General features: G+C 38.7%; 1 protein-coding gene across 1 annotated transcript in view; it reads right to left on the bottom strand.

Annotated features, from left to right (window-relative positions):
- The window catches only part of slc44a1a (solute carrier family 44 member 1a), a 13,365-nt gene extending 4,614 nt beyond the window's left edge, over positions 1–8,751 (bottom strand). Inside the window, exons 1-11 of the mRNA XM_088420141.1 lie at positions 8,501–8,751; positions 8,181–8,267; positions 7,163–7,305; positions 4,966–5,102; positions 4,744–4,837; positions 3,957–4,126; positions 3,572–3,661; positions 3,306–3,448; positions 1,961–2,147; positions 261–429; positions 1–39 (exon numbers count right to left, since the gene is read on the bottom strand). The exon at positions 1–39 is cut by the window's left edge and continues 118 nt beyond it. Of these exons, the coding sequence (XP_088276267.1) occupies positions 1–39; positions 261–429; positions 1,961–2,147; positions 3,306–3,448; positions 3,572–3,661; positions 3,957–4,126; positions 4,744–4,837; positions 4,966–5,102; positions 7,163–7,305; positions 8,181–8,267; positions 8,501–8,524 (1,283 nt within the window). The 5' untranslated portion in view covers positions 8,525–8,751. The remainder of the gene's footprint in view (positions 40–260; positions 430–1,960; positions 2,148–3,305; positions 3,449–3,571; positions 3,662–3,956; positions 4,127–4,743; positions 4,838–4,965; positions 5,103–7,162; positions 7,306–8,180; positions 8,268–8,500) is intronic.
- Positions 8,752–13,690: the final 4,939 nt, after the last annotated feature.

Below are 13,690 nucleotides of genomic sequence, written 5' to 3'. Positions count from 1 at the left end.
GCGGACAAGATGGGGGTGGGCGGCATGTTAGATTTATTCCTGCAGAAGAGCAACAATGAAAATACGGATGGCGGCAAGTGGAAACATATTACAGAGGAAGCTTTTATCATGCATCCAACCCAAATATGCAGGAAAAGTCACAACGGTGAGTTTTAAAAGCTATCAACATTGAGATGCACCACAACAAATTAGAACATTACGGAAAAGACCCTGAAATAGGTTTCAAAAGTGAACTCCATTCCACTATGACTTGTCTTTACCGCGTGAAGTAGTAGGTGACCACTGCACCGGCGATGGTCATCTGCTGAAAAGCAAGGATGAACTCACTGATCCAGATGAGTCCTACAGCGTGATACCAAACCAAGTACTGAGCGGGTCCGTTCATTGGATACTCCACCATATTTGTGGAGTTGTTCTTCACTGGACTTCCTGTGGACATAAGAAGAGAATTGCATGGTATCCGATTCAATGATTTCATTGCCACATATTTTCAGCAAAATATTAAAAAGTTTTTTGCATGATGCAGTGCAGTTTTACAGTCAAACTGATAAACATGGTTTAATTTAATACCTCTATGACATCAACAAAAAAAGAGCTTCATGTTTCCAGTCTATTAACCACCAAGTATACAGTCGCATCAACCGAAAAACTAAGTGAATGCGTGTTAATAAAAATATAGTAATGTATAGGTATATTCTTAAAAAAAGATAAAGAAATATTTGAGCTATTCAAAAAGTAAAATTTGTAAAGATTCACTTTCAGAGGTGAAATGAGTCCATCATTACTCTGAGTACCTCTGTTTAAAATGTGTTTGAGGCATTTTTTTTCTTGCTCCAGATATCCAGCCAATTGCAGCAACAAGTGTTGATGCTCAGCAGGTCAGTAAAAGATGCCATAAACGCGGTATTAAGGCCAACTTTAAAATAAGCCCAATTTACCAAATAAAATATGGACACAAAATCCTTGGTATACTTTAATTTTAAAGTTGATCCCAGGAGCGTGTCCCGGCATATTTGACTGCAACTGTTGTTCCTGAGTCCCAAAACAAAAAACACTATGTTATTCCGAGATTTTGTTCAATTGCCAATTCAAGGCGCAAACAATCAACTTAATTATGGTGATAATTAAAAATAAAAAAGATTCAAAGATTTTATTGTCACATGTATAGTACTATACTACACAGTGAAATTCTTATTCTGTTCACTTCCCAAGCAGACTACATTCCCTCGATGTTGACAGAGAGACCACAGTTGCCGTTTCTACTGATGACACTTTGACAAACCATGCTGACTCAAATATGCTTTTTCAGCCGGCAAATTTGTTTCTTACACACTCACTTCATGAAAAGAAGAAATTTTATAAAAGTTGGTCATTAATTATAATTATTATTAGAAGTAATAATAGAAGTATGAATGCATTATTTGGCCTCCAGTATTAATTATTTTTCACCAAGCAAAAAAAAAAAAAAAGAAATCTGAATACTTGATATCCAATCACAATTTTCTATATGACATTAACATAAAAAAAAAAACTCTATAGCTGATTCTTGACAGCTAAATCTTTTCTGAATTTCACTCCGTTTTGATTAACCAACAAAGGTATTTCAGTACGGCAAGCGCATGAAGTGCTCGTTAAAAATTGAATTTCATAGATCAGTGGCTAAACTTTGGAAGAATAACAAAGAATAAACTGCACCATTGAAAAGAGAGGCGGGAGATGAGAAGAGAACCGGCTCTTTGACTCTGTCCTCCCACACCACGAGACTGGCACAAGATTCCGGATGTGGGAGTTAAGTTGTGGCACAAGATCAGGACAAAATGTCAAAAAACAAAATTCTTGGAAGTAACTGCATCATGATCAACTTATTGAGCATGCACACTAATGCACCGAAACATATCAAAAACAAATGCTCTTTTCTGCTCTTCACGGCTAAAGTGAATATCGCAAAAAAGCATTCAACCTGATAGTCCAAGGAGGAGAAACACGGCCAGCCAATAAACCCAGAAGAGCATAAGACAGAGGAAGGTCCAGAAAGGCTGCAGGACGAGCAAGGGAATGTGGATGAAGACTTTTCCGGCCACGTGGAAAAGAGATATTGTGAGGGCCACGCGCTTCCTCAAGAAGACCATGATCACCAAGAGAACCACCTGGAGGAGAGATAGTGGATTACACAAGCTTTAGACATAGTTTCATGACAACATTGGACCTAAAAACTTACTTCTCACGTGACTGGAAAAACAGTACTGTATCTAAATTGGCTGAATACTCACACCAAATTCAGGCTTTGGAAATTTCAAAAGACGACCCAATGTCACACATGAGCTCTTGAAAGCCCATTTTTGTTTGTTTGTTTTAGTTATTTTGTTTTTATCATTTGTTTTGCTGATGTGTTATTTTGTCTTGGTATGAATTTATATGTTCCAATGCCCCACCGTTAAGCTTTAAGTACAGCAGCTTCTACACAGCATCCCTTTCACATGTGTATATGGTAAACATCAGATTGCCCTTGTGGTGGAAAATATGCAAACTGACATTTGTACAAATTAACTTATGTGATTAAATAAGAATTGATTAACTGCACGTGTAGCTCTAGATTTTTCTTTTAAGTAGAGTAGATTTTTTTGCTTTGCTTAGTTTTACCATGCATATTCACATGTGACTACTCATAAGTTTGTGTATTTAATTGCTCGCTATTTACTAAAAAAATAAAAGGGGGGTAGGATCTGATTGGGGGATGTAACCATTTGATCCGCTTAAATCAAAATTGTTGTTGAGATTCAAATCAGTACTGTATTTGCACAGTGTTTAGACTCCTTTTATTCACTGTTTTTGAGCTTTTTCTGAAACACCTTGAGAAGCCACAATATACCTTTGAAACTGTGGCTCTTGAAATGAGAAAAGGAAAGTAGTACAGTAATTAGTATCATTTACTCTACTGAGTAAATGGTAAACGTACTTTCATTTACTGCATATACTGTAGCGCTTTTCTATTTTCGGTATTCAAAGCACTTTTCACTGACTATTCCCTTACCTACTGATGATGCAACATCAGGAGAAATTGGGGTTTTGTGTCTTGTTCAAAGACACTTTGACAAAGTCACAATGACCTTGGAGTGGGGGAATGTAATTTTTGCTTAGGTGAAAACCACACTAACACTGAGCCATGCAGGCCCAAGAGCAGCAAAATGATCTGCTCTAGATTATTCACATAAAAACATCCAGAAATTGGAAGAAAATCATCAAATGTTTTTTTTTTTGGCTAACTGTTTGAAAACTCACATGTTTAAAAATGTGTTCAGACATACCGTGAAAACGGTAGCACATATGGCATACACGAGAAGCGCCTTCACATTGTCGGCCGCCACTTCCTTCCCAAAGACAGAGGCTGTGTTGTTATTGAGGGCATTCCGGTGGTCAACATACAGCCACCAGAGGACGCCTGTTCCTCCTGCAAAAAATTGCACACCCACTGTTAAACTCTTCTGTAGCAGAGAAAATTATGTTTAAAAAAAAATAAATTAAAAAAAATAAATTAAAAAAAATAACTTCGATAACATGTGGTGACAATTACCTAGCGTGCCAATGACTACTAGAACAGTGAGAATCCACACCAGCACTTTCGAGATGTAACGGATGACGACCATCATGATCAGGGAAAGGACTGAAGCAAACAAAAATAAAAATTGAAGTTATGCACAACATACAAAACAAATCTTGCGAGACATCAGGTTGCTCCATGTCCAGCTTTGTTTATTTATTTTTGTGACATGCTGATAAATGTCGCCAGTGTTGCCAATGTGTGAAAATTAATAATATAATTCATTCAATATGTATTACTTGCAATTACTCGTTTTTTAAAGAAAAGAAACTCATAAGCGCATTGTACATCAGATGACAGCATAAGTGTGTGTGTGTGTGTGTGTGTGTGTGTGTGTGTGTGTGTGTGTGTGCATCACCTAAGGAGAGCACACAAAGTCCCACAATGATGTCCTTGCTGGCCATAACTCCGGCGACGACGCGACGGAAAACGTTGTTGTCGCTAATGAATGTGAAAAAGGAGAGGGCCAACTCCGCATAGCAGCTGATGTCCGCTGGTATGCAACGGCGGAACAGTGGCACGGATTTACTGAAGCGAAGAAATGCTGTTGTTGAAAAGTGACATAGGCTGCTGATTGAGAACTAGGCATGGGATGACATCGGATTCTGGCGGTGTAATAAGCTTGTGCAAAAACATCACAGTATTGAGGTATCACTGTATTTAAATTACAGCTCTAAAATATATCATTTTAAAATCTTTTTTGCTAAACTCATTTTTCCATGTTAGAAAAAAACTATTTTTAAATAAAATATTTATACAGCTTTTGTTTCCATAACAAGCAAAATTAAACTAAATATGCAAATTAAAATAAAAAATGAAAACAAATCTTCAGTGAGCAAAACTCACTAATAAACGTTTAAATGTGTTATTTCTTATTGAAAACATCCTATTCAAACTGAAATATGCAAGTATAAATTCTCTCGCGCGTTCTTCCTAACTATTAAAATCATGTGATTGGCAGCTGCAGCAGTGGACTCACGTATGGATTAAGACAGACGACGCAGCAGTCTTTGTATCTGAAATACATTATATCTGTGACAAATTTGGAAAGATTTAAGTAACCGTGACTTTTAAAATCGCAATATATTGCCAATCCGGTTATCAGCCCATGCCCATTGAGAACAAAACATTAATGGTTTGATTACCTTGGTGGAACAGGGAGCTTGGGGCATTTGGTAAATCGTTCAGAGTGGCCAGGGTATCTTGCTGGATTGATGTCATAGGTGCAGAGTGCAGATCCTATGAATAGAAAAAAAAATATTACATGATCAAAAACATAGATGACTAAGTGTTGCTGTAGAAGTGGTGTAGTTTTTGACTGCACTTCAACAATAAGGGCAACCAATGCAAAATGTGTCTTTTCTTACCATTAGTCATCGCAAACTGCTTTAAATCATTATAGGTCTTCAGTTCAGTTGCTGGACATTTGGAGACGCACAAAGCAATGCTCTTCATCTTCCTGTTTATGATGTCAATGTTGCACGGGTCGAGAAAGAAGACATACCTGACACACACAAAAATAGGAAATGTTAATATGTCGCCACTTTATGAAGTTTTTGTTTATTGTCGTACAAGCATACAGTTGCCTTCGATTCAAACAGTATCCTATCAAGTCATTAGAATGCAAGTCTGGACTTTTACTGAGGGAAGAAAATAAAAAACCATGGCATTTGCCGCCCCGCTGCACAGTTGTCTCTTTGTACCAGAAAAGGCTTGATGGAAAATCTAGCATCTATAAAGCATGTGCCATTGTTTGAGTCACACTGGGCGTGAAGGCTGAATGTTGCTGGAAACTTACTAGACACAGAAATGAAGAGTAGCAGCACAACCTTGAACTAATTTCTCTGACAGTATGAAACACATTATATATGCTCAATATTCTCATTTGCTCTTTCATTCGGACATGTGAGGAATGTTAGCAAGAGCACACAAGTAAGAATGATGTCCCGAGGGCTGTTTTACAATTAGAAATTATTCCATATTTTTCCAGAGCACTGTTGGAATGCATGCTTTGTTAGTCACAAAAAGTATTGTTCGGAAGTTTTAATATATACGTCGGCTAACTTCTCTTTACACTAATGTGACAATTAAGAATGTTACAAATTGTCCTTTCCTTCAACAACACTGCTTCTCTAATTCCCCCATTTCTTATCCGTCCGCGAAAAACTAGTGTGTATGCTTGTGTTTTCTTGCTTGATATACTGTTTAACTGTTGAAAATGGCCTTAATGTTCTTTATCTGTTGATAACACACTGTCTGTCCACCATCCTGTTCCAGATTACAGTAAATCAGCTTCCATTATTGCTATGAGAGAGGAAAAAAAAAAAAAACATCTATGTTTAAACCACTTGGGAGTTGATGGTCAACCCAGTATGGATCTTGTTCAACCTCAGGTGCAAAACTTTCCATCATTTCAGACAACATGTGGAACCCAGAAAAGTTATGTTAAAGAGAGCTTGACTGCAGGTTGGATGGTAATGAGATGGATGTAATTAAAAAGAAAAAATCCATTCACATAAGAATCAGGATTCTCATTTTTGAGTTTCAGAATCGATTTATAGTGTCCCAAAATCGATTTTATAGATAAAAAGAAATTGTCACCAAGCAGCCCATTCTGGTGTTGCAGAATGTACAAAAACCAACAATGGAGGAAATTCAACGGGCCGGGTCCTCGTTGAAGTGAAAAATTACGCCTTTACAGTATAGTGAAAAATGTTGCAGACAGCAGAGCAAAAGTGCACAATTCCAATACTGCTTTATCAAAAAACAGAAAGAAAAGGTGCCGGTGCCTTGAGCGAAACGAGCAGAGTGGCTAATGTCATGCATGGACATCAAAAGCAACATAGTCTTTTCATGTTATGCAAACTCGGGTGCTGCAGGAAAGCCAAACGGCCGTGGATGTAGATGCAACATTTCACTTCGTTGATAAGAAATGGGCTGTGACAGTCACTGATCTGCTGATTGTGACTGATAATGCTTCCAATATGCTCAAAAAGTACGCAGTTACCTTGGTTACATGCTTTGCCCATAAATTATCTCAATGTAGCTGCTCACTTTTAAAAACTTTGTTTTCTTAACTCGTTTGTCTTGTCAGAAACAAGTACTGACAAATATTCATCTTTTTCATTTGTGCAACAGTTTCACATGACATTTTGGTACTGCAATTACCTATGAATGGCAATGTAGCTTGTGCTACCTTTAAAAAAAAATTCTTAATTTTATTTTATACTCTAAAAGCTGTACAACCACTTCAGAGCTTCAAAGGCTGGTTTTTGTCCACATGATCCACACTGTCCAATGTTCCTTAGAAATCAAAGCTTAATTAATGTTAGAAAAATGACACTTTGTCTCCTTTTGTTATCCTGCCTTACAAAGCAGACTGTAGTATGATGATTTTTTGCACATCTATAGATTGAAGCAGAAATCATTTTTAATTGAATTGAATTGTTTTGAGTCGAAAATTGATTCTGAACCGAATCTGAGACCCAAAACCGGAATCAAATTGAACAGAATCATCAGACAGTCAAAGATTCACACCCCTAATGTGTAGTGTAAGTAACGTACTTATTTTCAAGCATGTTCCGGCCACTGAGCTCTACGTCCCGGATTTTGGTGTTGTTGCGACCACAAACGTTGCCATAGCTGTCGTATCCCGATATAAGTCGTGAGGCAGCTCCTGTGGCGATGGTGAAGCCACATATACAAATCTGCATAAAAGACACAACAATGGAAGGGGTGTTACAGCAGGAACAGAGATTTTCTCCCAGAGTCCTAAATGTGCCCACATGAACTTGGGTGACTTCGAATGTAAATAACGTTGATCTCAGGACACACACACCTATGGGATTTGGTTGCCCTTTTTAAGGCCACTCTCTAATGACCTGACACAGACCTCATGGCATTTGCAAGAACAAGGTATCGATATCTGGATTGTTATCGAGATAACTGGATATTGATAATTATCTGAATATCACTATTTAGATAATTATTAGATAATTATCTAAATATTGAAACCAAAGTGGTGCTCTTGCTTTCGCTGTTGTCGTTTTGTGTTTACACCCTCTAAAGCAAGGGCTGACTGAGCTTTTTAAAGCTGATTAAAACAAAGGACTACAATTTATATACATATTCCTTATATAACAAATTTGTTGAAAGTATTTGAGGATGCACCATGTCACTGTTATTTCTCCAACTAGTGTGAATGCTATGATAAGGTCATGTGCTACAACGGTGACCTATAAATACCATGATTACCCATTTATACCAATACAATTGTGACATAAAAGAAAAAAAAAAAATTGACATTGCTTCCAGGCAAGTGGAGCCAAGGGAGTAGCAGAATTTTTTTTCTTAGTTTTCATTCAGATCCATTGTAAAGTTATTCAAAAAGACAGTTAGTGCAAATAGCTTGTGACAAGAGAATCACATGGTCTCAAGCAAACAGTTCTTGAGCTTCCTCTTGTCGTTGGCTTCCTTCAAGATTAATGCCAATCACTGTGAGTGACAGTAACTTGTTGCGTGTTTGTTGAAGACACAAGAACAGAAACGCTGCACAATTTAAACAGCGGTAAACAGTACATACCATTCCAATGCAGAAAAGTATGAATAAGATGAGCCATGGGATATCCGTACAACTGCGCTCCTTCAGCGGACTCCAGTCACGTTTACTCTGCCAAGACATGAACAGACAGAAACTTCTGCTCAATGATTTTAGTTTTAGGAAAGCGGGGCAGTGTCAAGCCCAATGATTGTTTGCTAGGTCCCGTTGTTGTGGCTGTGCTAGCCAAACAAGTCCCCTTTGTCCGAAAAGTGACGTGAATTGTTACACACAAGCAACATCAGAACATGCGCCACGATTCGGATGTTTCAATCATCGATTTTGCTCAATTTTGGCAGACCTACCTCTGTGCTGCTACAACATCCCATTGTAGACGAGAAACACAACTGGGGCGAGGCAACCAGGGGAACTTTCGGCGGGCTTTCTTTTACTAAAGTTTAGTTGTTCTGTTTTCAAAGCACATTTCCGTCTATCCTTGCGCTGGTTAAAATTGCAGTGATCACTTTGTCCACTATAAAGTTATTGTATTAAGCAAAGGACGCCATTTTTCGCAAACTTTCCTCAGGTAAACGCGGAAGACGACAACATTCTTTATGGTGCCTTCGAACGCTGTCGGAAATGTTATACACATCGACGAGATAAGATAGATATCGCATTATACCCTTTAATTTGTGTAGAATTTGCCTCAAATTTGCTAATTTTCATATGTAGAATACCGACGTCAGCGAGTGCTTTGTCTGAGATACCATTATATTTGTAAAATGACAATAAGTTTGTCTTTGGAAGTTCTAAATTTCCGAGTGTTAGTGAATGCATCAAACACAACATTTATTTTTTGTTTTTATTTAGACCGTCCGCACGTGCATCGATCAGGGCTGCTGTCTTTGTGGTGTGACGGAGAAACTTTTAATTTTGCATATTTGTATAGTTTACATCAAGTGTCTCTTGTAAAACACGTTTCAAAGGCCATGCTGAACAAGCGCAAACGTTCTGCCTGAGGCTGCCAACAGGCGACACCACTGCTGAATCGGCGGGTGAGCGATGGTCTTTATGGAAATGTTTTTTTTGTTGTTGTTCTGACTTCATCAGAGGTCGGTAGAATAGCCCAAATGTCAAGTAACATAACTTTATAATATTATTTGAGGAGAATTAAAAGTAGTCTTCCAAAGTGCTAAGTAGTTACTCAATGGAAAAAAAAATCCAGTACGAAATATTGAATGGTTTAAGATTTTTTCAGAGATGAACGTCAAACTGACAAAAATATATAACATAGACGTGCGTCTTAAGATGTTGCCTAACAATCACTTTAATTAAAACTGCCTTCATCATCCTGTCGCCTGCAACCTCTGATCTCATCCCCAGCTACTTGTATGTACTATTTCATTACATCTATAACCTCCTCTTTGGTCTTCTTCTAGACCTCCTGCTTGGCAATAAAAAAATAAATTAATTAATTTGAAAAAACTCAGCATCTTTCAATTTATATATTCACTATCTGGTCTCTGGACATGCCAGAACCATCTCAGTCAGGCCTCTCTGACTTCATCTCCCAAAACTCTAACATGTGCTGGCCCTCTAGTGTATTCATTCCTGATCCTATCCATCTTTGTCACTCCCAAAGAGAACCTCAGCATCTTCATGTCTGCTACCTCCAGCTCTGCCTTTTGTCTTTTTCTCAATGGCTCTTCCTCTACTGTAGGCCAAGCAACATTGATTATATAAGTCTTACACACATTTTCTTTCAATTTAGCTGAAACTCTTCTATCACACACCTGGTAATTTTCTCTACCCCATTCCAGCCTGCCTGCACATTCTTCTTCACCTCTTTTCCACACTCTCCATTGCTCTCATAGAAAACAAGAATGGGCTCCGAAATGATCCCTGATGCACTCCCACCTCCACTTTGAACTCTTGTTACACCTACAGCACATCTCAACACTGCCTCACTGTCCTCGTAGATGTGGAGCACTCTAATATACCGTATACTTACAAGTCGTCCTCGCTCATAAGTTGCCCCCACCAGAAAAAATTACTGCATCTGTCGTGCTCTTTCCACACAACAGACTGGTTAGCTCATCTGCCTCAGAGTTCAGAGGTCCATCTTACGCCCACCTACCAGTATGGAGTTTGCATGTTCTCCAGGTGCTCATGTGGGTCTTTTCTGGGCACTCCTGTCCCCTCCCACATTCACATTCCAAGAACATTCATGGTAGGTGTATTGGGCACTCCAAATTGCCCCGAGGTGTGACTGTGAGTATGGAGGTTGTTTGTCTCTGTCCAGATTGTCCCCCACCGACTGCCTGAAGGTGGCACCAGCAGGCCCTAGTGAGGAGGATAAGCGAATATAGAAAATGGATGGATGGAAGTAGCCCAAAATTTATCCTGAAGTTTACTTAAGTAAATGTAAAACAAGAACAAACAGCATTTTCAAATTTGAAGCACACATACTGCAGTGGCCTCCGGCTGTTTGTTCCACAGAATGGAAAACACTAAGTGAAATGACTTCAGTCAGTTTCACTTTAGACTGCAGAGCTGTCTGTTCCATGCTGCAGGGCAGCAAAGCTGAAAGCTCTTCCCCCCACTCCTAAATGCACTCCTTATCAAGATAAAACAGATAAACACGTGCAATGCAAGAACACAACACACAGCGACTGCTTTTGTTTGTTGCTTTATTTTTCAACACAAATGAGTAACTAGGCATCAACAAGCCCTACAAAAGGTGAGTGGGATGACGAGAGTTAATGTCAAATGCCAGTACAGAATAAAAAACTGTCGCTAAGGATTAGAGACATGTAGAGGACGTGCTCTGTATAAAACATGTTCTCATAGTCATAGTCTTCATGCCATACATGCCACACGGTTATTAGATCTTATATTGTGTGTTTTGTGTGTTGTTGACTTCCCCTATACGCAACAGTCCCACTTTTTCATCACATGAATGAATGAATAGCCTCGATTGATAAAGAATTCCAATCCATTTACAGCAATTTGAGTTTGGCGTCTCCTGCTGCTCTTGCATTGTTATTGCAACGTACCTATTTGATTTGATAAGCGTCGGCCTATCTTCATTCTAGGTCTAGGACAAAAAAGGACAGTTCAACAGTGGCTAAACAAAAGCTTCTGATAAAAAACGATGTCCTCGTTCGTTGTTTTTGCTCGCCAGCTTTCCCAATGTACACTATTGAGTAAGTCAAGACAAAATGCTGTCTTTGTGTTCCCTTAGTTTTGGTTTCCGTGTTCAATTCTCAATCAATTTTAATTGCAATGACCTAAACACAACTCACTTTCCATGACATGATTTTTCTACTTTACTTCGAGCAAATGTCTCATCACATGAACGTGCTTGGAATTAGTTCACCGTTTCCTAGAAATTAAAAAAACTTTATTTTCTTAGAGAGGCATTTGTCTAGATTTAACTTTAAGACCGGTTAGTACAAAATGGTAATTTTAGGGCTAAAGTGTCTTTTCACTGGAGTGGTCCCCTCAAAGATTTGGGTCACTGATGAAAGACTACAAATTTCCCCAAAGCCGTGAATGTGAGTAATTGCAAACAGGAAGGGTGTAATAACAATCATAGACAACACTTTAAGTAAGTCACCACAGCCTTGCCATTTCCCTTCTATGCATTTTCACTGCATCAGTATCGTATGACCTAATACTAAGTACACTTTTCTTTCCAGTTACGTTTGCTGTGTTTCCTTTTTAGGGCGATTTAGAATGTTACTAAAATAAATCATTTTACAATTTTGTGATGCCAGTTCATATGAGGAAGATCATTTCAAAATTCAAACAAATCAGAGATTAGTGATCATTCCTGAATTTCACTTAAGTATTGTTTGAGCATGGAATCAATTGCATGTGTAAATAAGCCTTGCACATCTTAATCATCTGATGCTCATTACATGAAAGAATGAGAGCAGGTGTTGGGAGGATGCAGTTGGCAACAAAATTCATCACATAATGATGCCACTCATCTCTGGACTTTTTGGATCGCTAAAGTGACAGCACACACATGCTTTGGCAACAGGGTTGAAGGACAACAAATTTTCCTGGATCTCTGCTGAATGAGTCCCGGCCAAAGCTGCACATGTTTGGCGGGATTCTAGGTGGGCGCGAGAGGAAACATTGTGAATGTACCACATCACTATTCTGGCCCACTGAACACAAGGATAGATAGGACAAAAAAAAATACATTTCCAAAGAAAACACTCACAGCTTTGTGATTATGCCCAAGATTTATTTTTTTGTCAAGCCTTTTTAGATGAAGGATTTTGTTGGTTTGGAACATTACTCCTGTTTGCAGTTTTGCTGTGTGAATCAGTTTTGACCTTTTTGTGAACACAAACATCATCTGTGCACAGTCCAAGTTGAATCGCTTCTGCTGTGTGATTCACGTGTCAGGAAGACAATTGTGAATAGTATATACAAGATGAAATGTGCATGAGATTTTTGGTGACGTACGGACCGTGCAAACCAGATGCTACACAGGGAACACTGTAGTTTCTCAGCACATCTTTTTTCCACTGTCCTGTCACCCTGTCGTCATAGCAGTTTGCCCTAGATGACACAACTGCATTCAACCAAGCAACAAACACACACACACACGCACATACACAAACAAACACCCACACACACTGAAAAAAAATAGATTATTTTAGCCTGGAGATTGTTATGGTCAGTACCCTCAATAACTTGTACTTCCTGTTCCCACGGTAAGTTGCACCATAAGCCGTGGTTACAGGCCAAGGCCCCCTTGGGTTCTGCCTGCAATGATTTTTTTTTTTTTTTTTTGGCTCATTTGTTGCAAGCTGCAGTCCTTTACCCTGAGCCACAGCAAGCTCGCGATTGCCTGTCATTTTTCTCTGTTGTCCATTATTGGAAAATTAAGAAGAAGATTCTTCACACCTTAGTTAACGTGAATACGGCCATTCAATGCAAAATGTTTATATGAAGACAATCTGGAAAAAAATCTGTTTCACTGCCCACTTGTGCCCAGCTAGAAGAAATTCTAAATGGATGTCTCTTATAGGACGCTTGTGACTGCAGTAGACTGGTGTCACCTACTTTTCCCTTAATAGGCAGACCCTGTGTGAAGCAATTTTCAATGCCAGTGATTTAGTGTGACGTATTTTTCCAATAATAAACTAAAGTGGTTAGGAATGTGAGGCTGTTTCCTTTGGGGCGTCACTGCTCCACTTAAGAAGCCAAAGGGTTTGAACAGTGAGGGTTTATGGCGTGAATCACAAATGGGTCATTTTTAACTCAGTTTGTGACCACTGGTGCTTTCCCATGTGCTGCTAAAAAAAAAATCGCATCAAAACAATATTTGCAATGTGTCTGAGTGTAACACTTCAATATTTAAACCACATCAAATTAAGGTCTGGAAAGTAAAAATACAAAAACAAACTACCGCTTTTCTCAAAACTAAATTCGTTAAAGAAAAACAACTTTACAGTCTATTATGATTAGCTGATTCCAGTTCACATGGGACTCACCATGCACTGCCCCTTACTAGGCCTCTGGAAGCTGGCATA

Source organism: Hippichthys cyanospilos, chromosome 7 (genome assembly GCF_059441005.1).
Source record: "Hippichthys cyanospilos isolate Australia breed blue-spotted pipefish chromosome 7, RoL_Hcya_1.0, whole genome shotgun sequence".
Classification (NCBI taxonomy): Eukaryota; Metazoa; Chordata; class Actinopteri; order Syngnathiformes; family Syngnathidae; genus Hippichthys; species Hippichthys cyanospilos.
Note: the sequence above shows the minus strand (reverse complement) of the source record. Positions and strands in the feature narration are given on the sequence as shown.